This window comes from Ctenocephalides felis, unplaced genomic scaffold (genome assembly GCF_003426905.1).
Source record: "Ctenocephalides felis isolate EL2017-DRISC unplaced genomic scaffold, ASM342690v1 CF-g0.4_SCAFFOLD_01170, whole genome shotgun sequence".
Lineage (NCBI taxonomy): Eukaryota > Metazoa > Arthropoda > Insecta > Siphonaptera > Pulicidae > Ctenocephalides > Ctenocephalides felis.
In genome coordinates, this window is record NW_020537324.1 from 58,588,136 (window position 1) to 58,609,851 (window position 21,716).

The 21,716-nt window shown below is 29.7% G+C and overlaps 1 protein-coding gene across 1 annotated transcript in view; it reads right to left on the reverse strand.

Moving 5' to 3' along the window:
* Positions 1-222: 222 nt before the first annotated feature.
* The window catches only part of LOC113366341 (zinc transporter ZIP11-like), a 356,006-nt gene continuing 334,512 nt past the window's right edge, over positions 223-21,716 (reverse strand). The window contains exons 5-7 of the mRNA XM_026607929.1: positions 5,771-5,869; positions 4,953-5,111; positions 223-348 (exon numbers count right to left, since the gene is read on the reverse strand). Coding sequence (XP_026463714.1) covers positions 270-348; positions 4,953-5,111; positions 5,771-5,869 — 337 coding nt within the window. The 3' untranslated portion in view covers positions 223-269. The remainder of the gene's footprint in view (positions 349-4,952; positions 5,112-5,770; positions 5,870-21,716) is intronic.

The following is a 21,716-nucleotide window of genomic DNA, read 5'->3' on the forward strand; positions in this document are numbered from 1 at the left end:
TTTATCCGCAACATAACATTTTTCGAACAATTATTGAAAAAATTGTAACAGGTGATTAAATTAAGGAGGTTTTGATATATGTATACAAGTTTGTCATACGAAAGTTTAATTGTTTAAGAATGAATGAAAACTGATGCTGAAATCAAAAGATTGTTCGCAAATGTATTCATTCACACAAATTTTACACTTTTATACCCATACCCAAAAATGTTCTTTTATTCGAATCATTTATTTACTACAAATTAGGTCTAGATCGAAGTAGCATTGTTTTATCCTAAACCGACATCAAGACACATCATTACCACGAAACCCAAAACTGCGCCCCACGTGGCCAACTTACCGTTACCGCTGCGAAAAATATGAAAATTCGTTATTAATATTTATTTAAAATAGACCGATTAACTAATTAGTATTATATTTATGCTGGTTAGGTAACGCACCCTTGCAAAGTTTGAAAAAGCTGATATTTTATAGACAATACAATGATTATTTTTATCTGAAATTAATAAACATTAAGGAGTAAAATCTCAAGATCAATTAGTAAGTAAATGTTACTGGTTTCTTTTGTTCGTATGAGTTTGTATGAGTAGGTAGTTAGAAAGTATGTCTTTCCATATCAATCGAAGCTTTTAGACTATGCCAACCTCTAAAACCTACCCTCCATATGGCACAAATTTCAAATAACAATGTTATCATAAATTGGTTAATATGTTATCACTTATGATAGGACACTAATGAGCTGAATCCGCCACACAACAGACCAATGTTATAGCAAGGCCATGTTACGCTCCAATTTCCATACATCATGCTACTGAATCATAATGAATACTGTCTAAATGTCATGTATTTGCTGTGCATTCAGGCATTTCACACATAAACTGCAACGTCACTTGTATGTTATGAAGCTGGATCAAAAATACCCTGTTATCTAAGATCTTTTTTTTGACATTTGTGCGGTTTCTAGGTTAGGTTTTCTATCTGGCAACCTGAAAAAACGCCTGACTGCACACTAACCACATGAATTTTGTCAATATTTAGTATGGATACTTCTTCATAACATAGCCTTAGCATAACCTTGGTCTGTTGTGGGGCAGAATCGGTCCATAAGTGAAGTCGAACTAATGTTATAACTATATACTCTGACGCAATTTGGAGGTTAGGTTTTAGAAGTTGATATAGTATAATATGGCCGATCGAGCAGCAAAAGCATAGCTTTTTGACAGTTCGTGACAACCAAGTCAACAAAAGAGACCAGTAATATAATATAATTATTTTATTCAAGAAATGGCTCCAATGCTCTGAACTTGATTTCAAAGTGATTCATCATTTTAATAATTTGAGAGATGTGCCGAGGAAGAGACGCTTATTGAAAATAGGAATTACTCCACGGCATTTCGTTAAGAACACAATTTGACTATGAATTTTTCAATTGATTCACAAGTTGACACTTTTGTGAATCAAATAATTCAAACTAGTATTTATTTGATGTAATTGTGCTAGCAATTTTCATTTGAAAATATAGATCCATAATATATTTCCAAGTGCAAAATAATGTAAAATATTTTAATTTTTTTGTTATGATCCAAAATATTAAAAATGTCGCATACGATAAATTTTTGAAATTTTGAGTCGTAGTTAGCCCAGGCATTGCTGAAGTTAATTTAAAAATAATTTATTATCAATATAAGATAATTTATAGTAATAAAAATCTATCAAATATAGATGGGTTAACCATTGAGTTGCCATCTAAATTCAGAGTAAAAAAAGAAAAAGTTTAAGCACAGGAACTCGTAGGACGATAAATCTGATTGCTTTCAAAAACGAGAATAATTTCACCATAAAAATTTATAAAAAAATTCCAACGTGCAATCGTATATAAGCAACTGCCATGGTTCACAGGTAGATATATAGGAATGAGTTAGACCTCGTAAAATTTTTAATTATCATTGCAGATTTTATGATGGATATTCTAATTTTATTGTACACAATAAATTTACTGGCTGAAATTCCTACTACTTGTTATATAAAATTTAATTATTAATAAACAATATTTTATTGCTATATTTTCAAATTGATGGCGTATTTTATGATTTGCAGTAGATAATTCAGGCATCTTCTAAGAAAAACTGACAAATAAATAATTATCTATACAAAATAAATTGGAAGTAATATATTTCAATTTATGGAAAAAATTACTATTATTTTTAAGAAGAATACTACTTGTTTAGAACAGCAAAAATTACATGATTTTTAATGGTATTTTAACATAGTAAGCATATTTCCCTTTTTCAGCACGTCTCTTCTATTTGATAAATTAATCAATGCGATCTATAAAATATCAGCTTTTCTGATTTGCTTTCATTCGTTGTTAGTTCTACTAAACTAAACTATAATTATAATTTATTATCAGTGGTTATCGATTTCTATTTGCAATCTCCCATAACACAATAAATCAATAATGAAACAGCAACTTCTTGATATACATGCTAACATGAAATGCGAATGATGAAACGAAACGCTAAATGTCAAATGTTTAGGAAATATTAAGAAATGTAGTTACAAATAAGCAAACGTGCACTATTTTACACATATACTACTACTTCTACTATGAGATGATCTACGATTCTACTAATCCAATAAAAAAAAGTAATGCCAAAACTACTACTTAATTCAGTAGTAAATAAAAGCACTGTTAATGGAATATGCCATTTTTGAATGACCAAGTCATTCTGATACTAAGCGATTAAGGTACATGGTTGATACATTAATTTCTCTTGCTATTTTTGAGATATAAAACAACATCCAAAATAACGAATATATGAGTTCCTAAATAATTCAAATAAAAAAATGCAGAAGAATAGAGCAATTTCCATTTGATCCACTTGTGGAAACCAATTAAGGTAGCAGATGCACGTATATTAGGGCCAATTGGGCCAATACATAAATTTTACCACAATAACAAACATTTTTGAATAGTTTTAATAGCAATATGTTTTATCAATATTTTTTAACTATTTGGAAAAGCAAATATGATCAGGAAACATGTAAATTGAATCAAGTACCTACGCACGTATATTAGGACAAATGAGGCTAATAAAATTTTTTGCGATAATAACAATTTTTTTTTTAATTTTATTTTATTTTAATTATTATTTTATTTTTTTAATAGTTTTAATAACAATATATTTATTAATATTTTTTAACTATTTTGGTAGGAAAAAATTGTAATTTGAATCAAGTACGTCTGGTTATATTGGGCTAATAGTTGTGTATTAATCACAATGCAGCTAAAATCGCTTTAATTTCGTTGCAATTATTTTTGGGCACTACGATTTGAACCAATGATAAATATGAGTAAAATGTAATTCTAATTGGAATAGTAAAAATTTCACTATGGAAAGCAAACTATGTGACTTCACTATTTGGACACTAGGCCAAATCTATCCGGTGCTGGATGCAGTTTCCATGCCAATGATTTAAAAGTTGGAAATTAATAATAGTTAACAAACATGAGTATTTCGATAGAAATGTATTTAATCATCTTTAGTTGCTAGAATAAACTAGCAATTAAATATGAAAGTTTCTATATGCGTATGAACAATTATATTTAATCAAATCATTAATTATGTAAAATGGTTTAGAAATTAGCAATATTTGAAAAATAGGAGTGTCAACTAATTTTGGCAAGTCATATAAACATATTACCCCAAACCAGCATAAGAATATCTAAATGAAATATAATAATAAGTTTGATTGCCTATATAAATTAATATCTAGATATAAATAATAGAATTGACTAGAATATTTATATCACAATAGTGTCGATTTTTGTATGTCGAAGAGCGTGTGAATTTGGAATCAAAACTCTTATGCAACAAAATAAATAATATGATGAATAAATGAAAAATATAATTTTCATGCAACTTTTAAATGAGATGAATATGAATTGATATTCAAAAATAGTGTAAAATGATTATACATGGTGGTGTTAATGAATTTCAGCAATAATTTCATAATATTGGATGCATTCTACGACAATATACACATTAATTATTGAGGTTAGAATGATGTAGGTGTGTTCAGAACATTTTGGTTCAGAACTGGTTCAGAAACCAGTCAAATTTCAGTAGGAAAAATTGTTAGGTATGTTACATGTTCCAAAATTTCGGAATTTTGAAGATTCGTTGTATGAATATCACTTAGAAGTAACTTTAGATACGATTCTGATTTACTATAATGAATCACGAACAGAGACAATTCACGAAAATGTAGTTGAGATGTAAATCCTGAATACTTAACTAAATTTCTATGATTCAAGAAAGCACCTGATTCGTCTACTTATCTTTATAATTCTATTTATCTTCATTTACCAAATATGTTATGTACTTGAATCAGTGAACATATATTTGGAATATAAGTTTAAATAAGGTGACCATTTTTTTTTTGCATGTAATCCGGGACGGATTAGAAGGTGTGTGAGAGGGGGAGGGGGTGAGCTAACAATATGTATGCACATTTTTTCGGTTCAAATTTTCTAGTTGAAATATATTTAAACAATATTGTCAATCAAAACATTTTTAAAAATCCGGGACAATCCGGAACAAAACACCTAAAACCGGGGCAAATATTGCTTTTAGAAAAATCCGGGACGTAAGGCGGAAAATCGGGTCTGTCCCGGCCAATCCTAGACGTATGGTCACCTTAGTTTAAACCACATAGTAACACCACAACGACAACATTGTGTCGCAAAACCTAAACCGACCTGTTGAATTTTTGAACACATCACCTCGTATACATGAATGACAAAAGTGAAGCCATGCTTTGAATATACAAAACCATCCCTTGATCTTTTATACAACGTTACAATGCGTTAAAACATACGTTAAATCTTTTATACAATGCGTTAAAACAAAAAGGTAATTACATTAACTACAATTTCTACTATTGCCTACCTCGTATTAGCCTCAGGTATAATATCGTCTACTACGACGTAGATCATAGCTCCGGCAGCGAAGGCCAAAGCGTAGGGCAGCGCTGGCCTCGCGGCGGCTACTGCTACGGCTCCCAATACACCGAAAACGGGCTCTACCATGCCAGATAATTGACCGTACCTGAATAAAGTGTTGGAAAAAAATTCAAATTGGTTTTATTATATCAGTATAATTTTAAATGTACGTTTTTTCTACAAAAATGGCAATCTAAAAGTAAATGATTTACACGCACCAGTATACTCGTCAATATATAAATTCTTGGACTTCCTATGACGAGTTAAAATAACATTTTAGAACAAAATGTACTGTTCATCGAAAAAATGTTTTACTTTGAAATGAACTGCTTAAGTTAAGCTGCTTAACTTAGTCCTTACTTAAGCAGAAAATAAAGTTGAAATTAACACTATAAAATTTATAAGCAACATCACGTGTTAATTGATTCAAATATAACATATAATATAAAATGTATATGTTAATTTTATCTAAATCGACAATTAGCTCGTTAATGAATATTTTTAATTACAAGTTTCTGCACAAAAATCTTCTCATACTATTCTTCAGACAAATAAATAAGCCGACAATATTCAGTCATGCACTCACATATAGAAGTTTTTTTTTAAATAAAATTTTAATTTCAAATGAATCAATTTTAAACTTATTTTTATAATTAACATATATTCCATACTCGAGAATAATGTAAAAAATAATAATCCAATAAATTAAAATATATTAATATATATAAATTAATTAAAAATAAATAATTGTATATCTTTTATTACCAAAAACTGCGCCACATTGAAAATCCAGCAGAGTGAAGAGGAAGACTGACAGCTAAGCCTTCCGGGAAGTTTTGAATTCCAATTCCAATTGCCAAATTTCTGAAATAAAATATTAATTGATAAAATCGTGGAATTAATTGCTTAAGTAAAATCATTTATTAAAACCAATATATGAATCAGTACCTTAATTTATTAATAACTTATCTAGAAAACTATAAAAATATAAAAATCTAGAAGAAAAATTGTAAGAACTCGGTAAAAATATAAATGAATAAATTTCACTTCATTCATAAAAAATAAAATCTTTGAATTTTTTTTCACAGGCAGGGATGATAAAATTTAGATACGCCATTTGATTATGGAACTAAGAAATTAAAATGCTATATTGAAATTTATTACTCTTGATATTTTTCTTACACTTACACTTAGATGTGTAATAATTCATACAAAGTTGCACTTGTCATTTAGCCACATTGTTAAAATGTGACACGATAATGAAGTTTTGTTTTATCTACTTATGAATTTTGTTATAACTACAGTAGAAACTCGTTTATCCGGCCCTCAGTTATACGAATTTGCGATTATCCGAATTAACAACCGCGACCAATTTATTGCCTAGTTATTTCATGATTGGAAACAAATTATCCGTACATGAGTACTTAAATATTTTATTCCATTTAGCTCCAGTTTAGTATTATGCATGTAGATAATGTAATCTTGTAAGATAATATGTATGTACATTAGGGTAGTCCTTAAAAAGGTCTTTTTCGAATTTCCTTGCTCCCAGGGGCTCAATTGGTTCCAAATAGATAAAAAACAATTCTCCGAAAGTTTTAGCTCTTAATATTCACGTTTAGATAGAGCGCAATTCAATCAAAGTTTTGTATGGAAATAGCATGGAATAATTTTCAAAAAATTTAAAAATGTTTTTTTAGTTTAGTTACGCAACGCTCGGAACATGGACATACGCGAGTAGACGGCACGAAACCAGCCAAGAAAATTCCAATCATTCATAATAAGAATGAGAATAATGGAAATATTAATGATTAAATCATTTGAATTAAATATCGAGAAATTGAGATATTTGATGATTAAAAACAAAGAATGAATAAAACTCATTCATTTGTCGCTAAGTTATACCTTTTTGTCGCTAAGTTATAACTTTCAGAGAATTGTTTTTTATCTATTTGGAACCATTTGAGCCCCTGGGAGCAAGGAAATTCAGAAATGACCTTTTTAAGAACCACCCTAATGTACATACATAAGTAAGTGTTAATTTCTTAATAAACAATGATTTTAGTTGAAACCTATGTATTTGTTGTTTTTAATATACACAACATTATTCTTCATACTTTCAATTATCCGGATTTTCTTTTTTCTTAATCGAATATCTTCTATATATATCACCAATATTTTAAACAAGGAGAAAATACGCGGTTTAAATTTATTAAACCCAGTGATACCCAGTGACATGGGTTATGTTGTTTACTTATTTGTAATTATTTTTGAATTCTACAATATTGTTCAGAAAACAAGCAATATGTGACTATACTTCATAAAATCAATAAATTAAAAAAATCTACCAATTATTCTTATTAGGAAAATCGACCAACCAGAAATTACCGACGTGCAAGTAAGGACTTACTAAAAATTAATACAATATGGAAATTGACAAAAACATTGTCTTGTACGCAGGTCTCAATATATTTCAAGATATCCAACTCTGTATACAATACATCAAAATTAATAACTGTGAGCTTATAACAAGACAGCATCCGGTTTCTTGTAGTTTTTATATGAATGAGACACGGTACGGCACGACCTTGCGCGCCGTACGCCTTGGATGTCCTACTTGGTGGGTCTGCGCCACGCAACGCTCGGAACATGGACATACGCGAGTAGACGGCACGAAACCAGTCAAGAAAATTCCAATCATTCATAATAATAATGAGAATAATGGAAATATTAATGATTAAATCATTTGAATGAATTATCAAGAAATTCAGATATTCAATGATTAAAGACAAAGTTGTTCAATTACTTAAACGGTTATAAACTTTGCTTGTTACTATTATTGGATTATTGGACTTTTCCTTATACGCTTGAATTCCAATTTGTTCATTCATATTAACAATTTAATCAAAATAAATATAAATAACACTGGTTATTGGGTTAATATAAATAACACTGGTTAGAGGGGGGCGCAATTTGATAAATTTTCCATTCTTCGACGTCACAAGTTATTATTAGTATGTTTGCTAAAAAAGAATCAAAATTAGACCTTTGTTAGATGGCATTTATATTAGTATTTTCAAATTATTATTTCCAATGGTTTGTTCTGATTCTATTTAAAAATATAATATATGTAACAGTGCTATTATGTCTCAATACTTTTTGAGGTGTAATATTTCAACCAGATATGGCTAGCCAAAAGGCCCAAATATCAGAAATCGTAGAGAAAATAGAATTTTTTTTAATTTAATTTTCAATAGCAATCAGAATACATGACAATTCTATGAGCTATTTGTCCTATGTCATTCACTCGCAAAATAGAATGGAATAAATAATATTAATGAAGTTTGAGTTCAACAGTAAAAACAGCTGATCTAGATAAATATCACAATTAACTAAGAGCTGCAATAGAAAGAAATAGTGCAGTGGATAACTTTTGCGATGGCAACAAGATTGAGCTGCAGTAATGTGCATTTGATATGTTCATTATCAATTTGGTGAAAAATGTTTTTGTGTTGTTTTCAATTATTTATTGTTGGTGTTGTTAAATTATTGTTAAAGCTCACGTAAAACTAAATATATATGTACTCTGAAAATGATAAAAAACGACCTTCTGAATATAGAAACAATTTCGTCATCTAACAAGTACCAGACGTAAGTATACAGACAAACTCAGCAAACCAGTTGCATTCGGTTACATTTCTAGAGCAACATTTTCGCTATTATTATAGTAAAACAAAGTATAAAGAAAATGCTACTTAAACTTATATAATAAAAAATACCATAAATTGCATTGTTTCCATAAAATATCTATGAAACCTTATATGTGTATTATATAGAATGCAAATAATACAATTGCATTTGTAGAGAAAAGATTACTTTGCGATTGACCAAATATAGAAAAAATAGATTTAAATCAAACGAAATTATATGAAATATAGATTAAAAATGCATCAGTAAATATGCACTCTGTAAGTTGAAAAAGGGCATTCTGGAAAGTGAAACATCTTCGGCATTCAACTGGCCGAATAAATGATGCTAACCAGTTACGGTATAATCAGTACTATCTCTAGAGCAGCATTTTTACCAATTTTTATAGAAAGATATGAAATTAAAAGAAAATGTTGCTTATATAATGATGCATACAATATATTACATTTCCTTCACATAGTAGTGATTTATGTGCGAAGTTTTACTTTTATTATATTACTATACAATGATTTTCACACCTATCCTAATTGCTAATAGGATAACAAGCAAAACTATAAAATAAACGAGCAACTTTAAAAATACAGAATCTCCTGACCAATGCCAGTGATTTTGAAAATGAAAGAACTTAATATATAATGAACTTCTTTTTCAATATTGCCCCATTGAGTTTGGGTGATCCTTGAGGAGGCCTTCGTATTTGTCTGAATGAATTCGTATTTTATCGTTTATCGCGTATTGATGTTGACGTCTTCATGAATTAACCAACTTGGAACATACTTTGGGGCATTCAAAATTTCTGATAATCTTATTTTAATATCTTTAAATCCCTTAACACTAAGGTGACCATATTTTTTTTAGGTCAAAACCGAGACGGCAATTTTTAGTTATGTTAATCCGGGACGGCGGACGGGGGAGAAGGTTTTGAAATAACAAATGCTATTTTTTAATCAGAATTGCAGACTTTTAATAAGAACTTTGTTATTCGATTATATGTAATACTTTTTATTTATGATATTTATGATTTTGAGCCTTGTACAAAATTCTATTCAATTTTCTTCATAATGAATTAGCACATGTTTGTTTGTTACCATAATTTTTGTTAATTTTCATATTAATTTTTGAAAACCCGGGACAATCCGGGATAAAAGATCTAAATCCGAGACAAATATTGCGAGACTGTTTCGTCCAAACCGAATAGTTACCTTACTTAATGCACATTTTTGTAAAACTATGATTAGGCCGACCGATTTTAAAGAAAATAAATTCTTTGTTTCCAAAACGAAAGTAGGTGCATAATTAATATAACTTCATTGGATTTTCATCTCCAAAAATTCCAGGATTCTAGTAGAACTTGATTTTTCAACACTACTTTTCTTTGCCATATTTTTATAGTTAAAGCCAAACTTAGCGTCTTAAAATATCACAAAAATTCAGAATATTCAAAATGTCGCGAATATGGCGGCATTCGTTCGTCAAGGGTTAACACATTCTAGTTAGAAGCTGAGTCCCATAGGTGAATACCGTATGTCCAAATTAGCTTAATAATGGGTAATGTGTGATGTTAAGTGCAGACCATGAAATAAAAGTTTTTGTCCCAAAAAATGCAAATGAAATTATATGAAATGTAGTTAGTAAAAGTCATTAAAATAAAACAAACAAACAACCAAAATGCGGATTAAGCACAATCCGATTTCGAGAAAGTCCGCAAACACATGACAAACAACGGCAATCTTAAATTCAACTTTGGACTTCGCCTGTTTCAGAGCGAAGTTTACATTCTTCAGAAAAGTGTGCGATTGTCATTGGCACAGTTGAGAAATAAAATTCCGGATCTGCGTGGCCGCGGATGCCATGCAGTCTGCGATCTCGGTTCACACGGATTGAAATATAAAATGATTTCTATTCGAAAACTTTTGCCGCTGCCGCAATGTCTTTGAGTTCGGCTCTCGGGCCCTCGGGCTATGTGAATTTCATTATTACATGTAATTCAACGGCATTAGGAATTCGAACTATGCGCGCGACCACGGGACACTGCCAGTAGGTGCCGGTTACCTGTAATACTATATTTAATGTCGCGTGGATATTATGACAAGATAATATTTAAATTAAATCATCATCAGAACTGAACGTAGATCAGGTTTTAATCTTCTCGGAATAGGATTATGATACTTTATAAATTCTTTGTACAAATGACACGGATAATATAAATATACATATATATTACACTAATTGACAAGGTTTTCAATATTAAGTTTCTTGTAGAATAGAAAGTGTAGATTTTAAAATATGTGACCATAATATTTTGGAATTTGTTAAGCACCAATTAATAATGTAACATTATAATTAGCTATGTTCATCACAAATAAAGCAAGAAATGCCGTACCTACATAATATCATAATTAATATGTATAATCAGATAATGTAAAAATAATTATCAGAATATTAGCGGTGCGGTATTAAAATACGGTGGAGGCACTATTATCCGAACAGAAATTTCAAACTAAAGTTGTTTATGTAATTGTAAAAAAAAATCTATTGATTTCGATTTCGACTTTTGATGAATAATTTTGACTTTACTAAGCTTTTCCTCGAACACAACTGATTATAAAAATTAAATTTGATAGGATTCAATAGTAACTTGTAGTTCTGCGTAATGGTAAGTGCAGCCGTTTCTTTGTGATAAAAATCTAAACTAGTGTATGGCATCTAGTTCTAGCTTTATGGCACCTTAAGCCATATAGCTAGAACTTCCCGTACCTAAATAAGCAAAGCTTAATCAATCGGATTTAAAATGAAGAACATTGTCTCATGTTTATAAGAATTATATAAACTGAATTGCAAAGTCTAAATTTAATTTTTTTTTTTATTTCACTTTATTTCAGCAATCAGAAATACAAAAATAATTTCTATGAGCTAAACTGTACATTTAAATAAGTATGATATTATATAAGATAATCCAGTGATATATCTTACTTAGTTTACATAAAATCGAATGGCCATATCCTTTTCAGTCTTCTATTGTCATGCGGTAGTAAGATGTTAATTTAAATAAAATTATTTATTTGAAGTATATAATTGAGCTTTGAAACTTTAGCTAAAATTAAAATCCGAATTATTTTCGATACTCAAAAAAAACATAATTAGTAAAAAGTTAAAAACTGCCATTTTTTGCACATTTAGCTCCGTATTTCCGAAACGGCTGGACCTGCCTTTGCCAAAAACTAATCAGCATATCTCCCTATTAATAGGAATCGAATATTTTTTGAACCATTCAAATCGGTTGATCCGTGCGCCCGAAAACGTAAACGAACTGTATCCATACATCCATACATACGCACACACAACACACATCAATTTTTCTAAGGTATGCCAATTTCTATTTTTGGTCGATTTAAATAACTTACCTTAAAATCGTTAACATTTAAAAACATAAAACAAGTGAATCAAAAAATGATTGAAAAACCAAAAAAAATAAAGAGTAATTAGCTGTTTTTTTAAATATATGAAAAATTCAAAAAACATTCGATAGGTTTCAATTTCATGGATAAAAATTGGACAAACAGATTTTTTTTTCTCAAATTTAAGTGTTTAAGAACGATATTGCATTCATATTACAAGAGAAAATACCAAATTTAAGGTATATACATATAAAAGATATCTGTAAAACGGGTTGATCGATTTTTGATAAATGTTGGTCAGGGTAGTTTCTTCGTAATTAATAAAAGTAAAACTAAATTTTGGCGTTATTTAAAAAACTTAAACACATTTCAATTCTTTGTGATCAACAACACTTAAAGGTTACTATAATCTTCAATGATTAATTTTTGAAAATTTACAATTTTTTGTTTAAACAATATACAATTTTTTTTGTTCAAACAATATCCTTCAACAATTGATCTGATAAATAGTTTATTACAATAATTTTATTGCCTTCTTGTACCTTGTATATCAAAATAAATAACTATCATTCAATTAAATTAAATCTAATATAAACAATTTAAATCTATAATTTTTTTCATATCTGATATATGTTCATTCATTACATATCATACTAATTAATTAAATAATATTAACCAAATAAGTTACTAATTTCAAAGATAGATAGGTATATCTTAATTAGCTTGTTTTCGTTTATCTCTACATATGAGTTAACTAAATTTGGAATCCTATTAATCAATAAAGTCAACTAATCATCATAATGAGCAAAATGATGAAATTTAGATTTTATACGACGAAAAATTAATAAAATATATAGGTATTAACATATTACTTTAATCATATAAATTCTAAAAATTCCGTGCATTTATAATTAACTATCAGGTAATGTTTTGTAAATATTTCAGAAACTACTCCATGTATTGGCACTCGTAATGATTTATGTCGAAATAACATCTAAATAGAAAGCTGCGGCGTGAAACAACACGAATTTAGAAAATTAGGTGTTATATCATTTAAGTTAACATTCGCGTTTGATTTCATGAGATGTAAAAGTCTGCCGAATGTTGATTTATTAACATTATTCATATTTTATTTAAATACGGCAATTAGCGGATTATGTCGAAAGTCTTATTTGCGACGCTAAAATTATGACACCATGTAAATTCTTTAAAATATGTAGGATGAGGTGAATTAAAATACAATTAATGGTGTATATATATATATATATATATATATATATATATGTGTGTGTGTGTGTGTGTATATATGTTGTTATTCGGTACATTTTATCATAAATTTAAATAAATATAAATTTGACTAATAGGGTATAAGTTCGATAAATGGTGAATATAGTTTTTCAAACAAATTCTTTATTTGTTGAACATCTAGAGCAGAAGCTATTGTGAATGATACTTATTAAATGTTTATTATTTTTACAAATATTAGAAATATCTAATTTATAGAGAAAAAATAATTTTTATCATCAATAAATCAGAACGCAAGACGGATGTCAACAAATTAACATAACGTATATTTTATAATTACAATCATTTAATACGTCTTATATGCCAACGCATTTCCACTTTAACATTATACAAACAGTAAACAATCATTTGTCATAAGTAATGCAGTTTCAGGTTTATATAATAATAAACTGCATTGTTGAAATTAATTTCTTGCTAGTTGTAAGGCAAACTACGCCATTCAATAAGCGATAAATGTAACATTGTATATTCTATTCATAAATTTTATTCATTAGATTTGTAGTCAACTGCGTCCACTAGATAATACTATAAACGGTCTTATAAATTATTAACGACAAATTAATTAGCACAATTGTACAACTTGGAACTTTTATTGCAATCATGAATTGGAACACGGCTAAGCTGCATTCTTTTTTTTGCCATATTAAATCAAAAGAACATATTTCTGCTGAATCTTCTACATATGGCTTGAATTCATTCATAAATTATTACAGAAACAGGTAAAGTGGCATTTTTTTGACGATAAATTGCAAAAACTTTGCGTTGTAAATCGACATAATCAGTACGAATTAAAATTTAACAACTTTTAAATTGTCAGAAGTTTGCAATTTTGACTCGAACTATTATTTCCACATTTAATGAATTTTTAAAATTAAAACAATTGTAAGTTTTTAATATTTTATTCTAGAATTCTCATTAAGACCAGAAACACTATTGCCATACAAAGATTTATTAAAATCGCCAAGAAAAATAATCAAGGAGCGCCCATTAATCATGTGAGGCTTTTAGGGAGAGCTGGAGGTTTGACAATAAAAAATCACGAAAAACTACGTCGTGGAAGGAGGGGTCTAATAAAATAGCACGTGTAATTAATTTTTGCCTAATTTAAAAAAAAAAAATACGATTCTACATAAATTTGAAAAATTCGTTCGAAAAATTTTACATAACTAAAAATACACGTGATGTTTAGGACTTTTCATCTGATGCAGCGAAGTCGGGGAAAGGCTATTTTCACTTGGAAACATATTTCCAATTGAAAACCAATGTCACGATTGCTTGATATCATGCTGCAAGAAGAGGGTATCGAGTTATACAAAATGATACTACTATTTTGAATTTGATTTTTTGATTATTATTTTGAACACCAATCAGAAATTGGAAGTCCTAGAAGCTGTTGTGAAAACATAACTTAATACTAGTCGGTTGTACAGATGGCAACCTAAAAAGTTGTCTCATCTTTGTGCAATGAATTATAATCACAATTTCTGTAATAAGGCGAATATTTTTATTGATGCATCAATGCCGGATAAGACCTATTTCACTTGTGAATATTTTGCTAATGAAATAGAAATATAAGTTGGATTTGCTAGTTGGATTTAATTGCCATGTGTATCATCAAACATTAACCATTTAAGGTTTGATCGAGCATACGTGTGAATTCCTTTGCAAACGACACGATGTCGTCATTGGAAACCACAATATTAATGAAAAACAATAGTCTAAAAATAATCGTTTGTCTAAGAATTCTTGTTATTCATCGCCAACGTCAACGTCGCTTTGGATTTACGCAACATCCTAGGCCAAGTACAGCTGATTGCTTTTGTTGATACATCCTGTGGCACACTTACAAGTTAGGTTGTTCGAACAGTTTGCTTCTAACTGATGTGACTCATATGTTATGTATGTAGAAATCAAACAAACAACGTAGAGTAAGGGCTATGGAGACTTGCATATGCAAATAGTTGTATGATATAATAATTAGATTAGAATCGACCACTTGTTAATTATTAAAGATTTGTCACTAAGTTCTACTTGTAGAAGGTATATTTATTAATTATTTACTATATATGTTGTTACGCGGACTTTAGTTTTAGAAGTGAGAAAAATAAGTGCGATTCAAAACCGCTAGCCCTCTACAGGGTAGCAATCATCCGGTGTAAAAGCTCAATGCCATGAAGATTGCCGCCGTCATGGCCGATATAATAAAATGAAAATGCGTCTGAACAGTAATGTTATAGCAAGATTGCAGAAAAGTTTTAATTCAGTTCAACCATAATCAGATAGGATTAGTGTGAAAGTATTTGAGATGCGGACCACGTGAATAAGTCAGAAAATTTTGGATGGTCGAGTTGTCATATGCACATCTTTGCTTGCTTGGATCAAAATAGAGCACTTTTTGAACTGGATGGTAAGTGATAATGAAAAGTGGATTATATACATCTCTGACGTAGGTTAATGAAATTTAAAGGGCAACAATTTTTTTTTTTTTAAATAGAATGTTGTTAACGTTTTGTTTTATTCTATAAACAGACAGAACTTTCCGGTTGACCTAATATATCCACCAATTATTCACACAAATACTATTATAAGTAATTTGTAGAAAGAAGGAACAAAAGGAATGGGAAGAAGAAGAATGCAGACGATTGACGACTTACGCGAGAAGAGAAAATACAGGGAACTGAAAGCCAAAGCACATGATCAGGAAGCATGAAAACAGAAGTTTGGAAAGGAAAATACATGAAATAAAAAAAAAAATGGGGATAGGGAATAGTGGTAATGGGATGAAGGGCAAGGAAATCATTTGTTGTGGCGGCTCTCACACCATGGACCTGCCTTCGGGCAGACTACTATTTATTATTTATTATTATGTAGAAAGAGTATAATTATTAATAATTACCCAAAATTTTAATAAAATTTTAACGATGACAAATTTGAATACATAACCTAGACGTTTTTAAGATATTAACACTGTGTCATTTCAATACTATATGTCTATATTCTCCTAGTCCCTTGAGCGCTCTAACAGTTGTGAATAATCACAACACCGGCTTACACATTTCATTCATTTATTCATTCATTCATAAATAGACTGTCCAGTCTGACTCCGGCTTGGAAAAACTAATTGTATTTATATCTGCACATAAGTCGAATTACCTTTTCTTCACTGCAACAGAAATGTAAAAACAAACAACCCTTTTAGATTTAAGAGCAATTTTTTCTTTACCTTTTGTTAAAGTTTCAGCAGAATAATCAATTTCATATGTGAAAAAATGCACTGTTAAATATGTGCCTATGTACTTTTACAATCAACATCAATCGGCTATTTTTTTATCAATGGCCATCAATATTTACCATCAAGACTTTAATTTTTCATGAGAATTGATTTATTCATTGAGAATATCGAACGAATTTATGATCTAAATTTAGAATTTATTCAAGTCAACTGCAATGAGAAAACAATGCTAAATAAAGTAATCAAACGAAAAAATTAAAATTTAAAATTTATTACTATTAAGATTTTAAACTATACTAATTTTTTATTACTAAATGATTAATTGAGAAATATAATGATAATTTCTCGAAGTTATATCCAGGAAGTACCTGTGCATAAAAATATGAGTATATCGGTGTATGAATATATATGAATGCTGACCATTCTTATCAACTAATCGGTATATCAATTTATTCAATTATGGCAAGGTAAAAAAAGGATCAAGACTTTTTCTATTGCACTTGCAAAAATATTGCTACATATATTTCTAATGCAATCTGATGTCATTACTTAAACTTTGGACCTCTAATTGAAATTCCCTAGCTATAACCATGAATGAGCCCAAAATTATGCACAATAATGTAAAAAATATGAAATATAAAACAAATATTATTTACTCAGCTTTACAACTCACAATTTTTATATCATTAAATTCAAAAATAACATAGGATTGTATTATTAGAATAATAATTGATGTTCACTTTGACATGGTTTTGAATATTTGATTTAGTTTGTGAACCTATTCCACGTAGCTCTACAATTGATGACACAACCTTGACTTATGCTGCTCATAATAATGCCATGATAATTTAATCAAAACAAATGATAACTGCATATGTGATATTAATGTATATGAATTATTAATACAATGCCATGGTAACTTCTTTATCACATTAGCTAATAGAGTTATGCAAGTAAAAAACAATACTTCAGAAACAGAAAAAACCCTCATATGACGCCTCATATCCTTCTGTTTCTTGGTGTTTAGTACTTCTAAGTTCCTACACCGACAAGCTCACAAATTCAGATAAACTTTGTGACAAAAAGTTATTAGATTTAATTTAAATTACCATCCATCAACAAACATATTTATTATAATTCTTAAGTCATTTATAATATATTGTATAAATATATTGTTTACTGTTATTTTTTACATTGATGATCGCGATAAATTGCGATCTAGAACTTTTTAAAATTTAGTACTTATTAAAATATGCAAAAATATGCAGTGTACACTGAACACGTGTTCATATTCACACAATTAATATACATACAATATTACATACACTCACTATTTATTTATTTATATTTTTGTTTATAATTTCACATTAGGTAAAAAATGTTTAATAATAAACAACTATATATTCTGCGTTAACTATCCTATATTTTCATAAACAATGGACGTAAGTGGTAATATTTAAATTTACGTCGCAAAAATAAATACTCGAGCTTAAAGAGCATATTAACAAAATTTACATCCAGAAGCACTACGGATAAGTTGAAGTTAAAGAAAAGTACCATTGATTGAAATATATTTCATTTACGGATTAAGTGGTATTAAATTGCATTTTAATTTAATTCTTCATTCTAGTTCGATGATGATAAATGTCTATGAAGGCGACAAATATCTGAATGATATAATTTCAATAATCACAATTGAATCTGTCGTTCAATAAATGTGAATGCACTTTTTGAATAATTTAATATATTTAAGAAAATAAAATAACCGTTCTGAACAAGAAGTTTATGTTTAGCCAAAAAATCCACGCTGATAAAATTATTTTTTCTTGGAGATTCAAGTCATTCTGAATCATTTACGACCAGAATTGGAAGAAGTTCGTGCGTGTATATAAGTTAATTATTGGCCTTTCGTCAAAGTTTTACCAAAAACAAATAAATCAGTTTATTGATGCAAGCGACTTCCCTGTGATTTATCTGAATCTGAATTTCTTAGAAAGACGGATTGATGATTGAAGGACTATTTATGAACAGGATGCATTACAATGTAAGGGATTATTTTGTACTTCGAAATAGTTTGATAAAAGAGATTATAGCTATCCTGCATGAAGACCAGGGTTGAGCCGTAGGCGTTAACATAGTCACAATCGCAAGTAGCAAAGTTGCTATATCACAATTCGTATTAAGTATGCCGATTATTCACACATATCGGAAAATATTTCCAAACTTTACTAGAGGAAAATGCCACGTACACCTAGTTTATAATCAATTTTGATGCCAAACTGGTGACCTACGAGGTTTGTGATGAAGACAGAGCAGGAGCATGAATCGGAAATTTAAAAAAATGTAGACTTTGATGCAGCACCATAATCACTGGTCTTCCGTGACTACTTATAAGGTACGTCCAGTCCTCGGGTCAGTGCGAGTTAACCCATTTACTCTTCTGATACCGGACTTCTGTTGGTATACCCATTTTGTATACCCAGACCTCAGTGTTTATTGCTGACACAAAAATTAATTCTGAGCTCACCAAATCGTCTTTTGATGCATAAGACTTTCGTGACTGCATCTTGTCAAGTTGATAACTCTTTAATACGCTCTCCTTCGAATCACATCCGATTCGAGAATCCGATGTATGATTCAAAGGGCTGCAGAAGTCGAAAAGATTATTATAATCATAGCGAAAATCCATATTTTTACAGAGCGCCATCTATTTACCATAGAATAATAATATTCGCCAAAATATTATAGAAATTAAAATAAATACAGTAGAGTGGGGCTGAATCTTCGAAGTTTACCAAGACATCGAGGTTCAGGAAATTTACCACGTGATTTATATTCAGAACCATATGCAAAGTATGAAGATGATGGAAGGTCGAATTACCTACCATACGGTGGATCTGCCGACGAAACTGTCATTTATTCTATTGGATGAATTTCTAATTGACCAGTACCACACACTGCTATAATCTGCTTTCCCACCATATATTTATAACGTGTTTCCCTTATTTTTTAAACTGTTAGATCAACACTGGGCAGGGTGTGTGGGAAATCAAGCAGGCTAGACATGGAGGAAAAACAAAATCACTTGTCATTTTATTTGATCATAAAAATTTGTAATTAATAAATTGTTTATATTTTTCATCCAATGGATTTTTAATTTTTATATTCATAACTATTTCCTACAAGTGAAAGGAACTCCCACACAAATTGCTTAACTAATACAATAGATTCATGAATATAGCAGATAATTAAATAATGGTAAATTATCTCTGCTCAACAAGATGCTTGTGGCACATAATACATAACTTCGGTAAATCAGTGGAGACAGCTAGGCTAAGTACATTACATTAACTGTTATTGCAAATGACTCGCTCACATGAACCAAGTACAAGAATTGTCTTGGGTGGGCGATGTGGAATGCCGTGATGCTGCTGGTGCAGACTATATACTATATGTGCTCTGCATATGTCGTTTCTTCTAAAAACCTTCTATATGCACTTGAAAATCACGATGTGTGTGGGATGGTCGTAAAGCCTTACGATCACTGCTTCATTATAGTAAGCGAATGTTTTAGAAGACTTGAATAAAACGGTACATCGATATTCGCAAGGGAAATACGAGGATTCAGAACAGATCACAGATATAAAAAAGAGCCGGATGTTGTGCAGATTCTGACATAACAAGAACTTGTATATTATTTAAATTTCAACGCGCCTACACATTTATGTAAATAATATTATTGAATGGAAAGAACTCCAATGAAATCAATGTTTAATAAACATGATTTCATTGGAGTTCTTTCAATTTTGATTTTTAATTGCACTTATTCGAATAATAAACATTGTTTATTATTCGAATAAGTGCAATTTAAATTATTGATTTGTAGACGTAGAACATCTTGGAAAGGTTAAGCATTAGTTTTTGAAAACTTTCAGAACTAAAGATTATGATAGGTCCTCACATTTGCCCACTAATTATATAAGGTAAGGTTGCGTATGTCATAGCAGCTAAGGTAGGACCTTCTGCATATTTAATAAAATTAATTTATGCCATTTATTGAATCTTTATGTTATGGCTTATGATCAACAACTACTGAAATTTCAATGTATTTTCTTTTTCCATTTTCAGTTCGATTAGGGCGCTAGTTGCCTAACTAAGTCATAGCACCTATATCCTTAGTCGAATATACTACTAAAAATTATATAGTCACTCTGAGATCAACTTTTTAGTCATTATTTTCTAAGTTGAACACGATTATCAAAATAACAGCTAAAATAAAATAATATTCTCAAAAAGTAAATAATGATAGGGCGCTGTTCAGATCCAGCTCGAAGGTTTCTTTATGGTGAGGATCACTCTGTTCAATTAATTAATTAGCGAACTGTAAGTAAGATTATCCATCACCATACAAAGGTGAATAAAAAGAACTATTTACTTTGATATATGTGTATTGATGTTCAATCTACAAGCTTTTTCTCTCATTTCTTTTGCCAGACTCCCAAAACTTATAACGAATGCATGTTTTTTTATGCACACCCCTACCCCGAAGGATCACGGGTTAAATACAAAAAGCCCTTGTCAATCTTGACCAAATTGTTAAAGTACTGGGTGCTAAAGATGAAGATAAAACTGTTCAAGAAGATACAGCCATTATAAGAATTAAAGGACATCATAAATTAATACCACTTGATTTTACATATCTTATTATTTGAGCAAAAATTTTGCAATATTGTATTATTATTATTGTGTTCGCTTTACCAAAAATCCATGAAACGGTTTTCATTAAACCGGTACAAATAAAAAAAATTGGACAGGTACGACTTAAGCTGCAAATCTTAAACTTAAGCAAAGTGTAACATTTAATTATGCTTAATCGGTTGTCAAATAAGTAACGTAAATAAACCTCGGTAAGAAAATTGTCCATAAAAATAATGTAACCCTCATGAAAGACTCATAGCTGAGAGAAAAATGTTAGTGAAAAATTCTAACAACCTTACTTTTTTGATTATTTGTGTTTCACAAAGTCGGCCAGCCAGCCTTCCAATTGTGAGGCTTTTAAGTGAGGTTT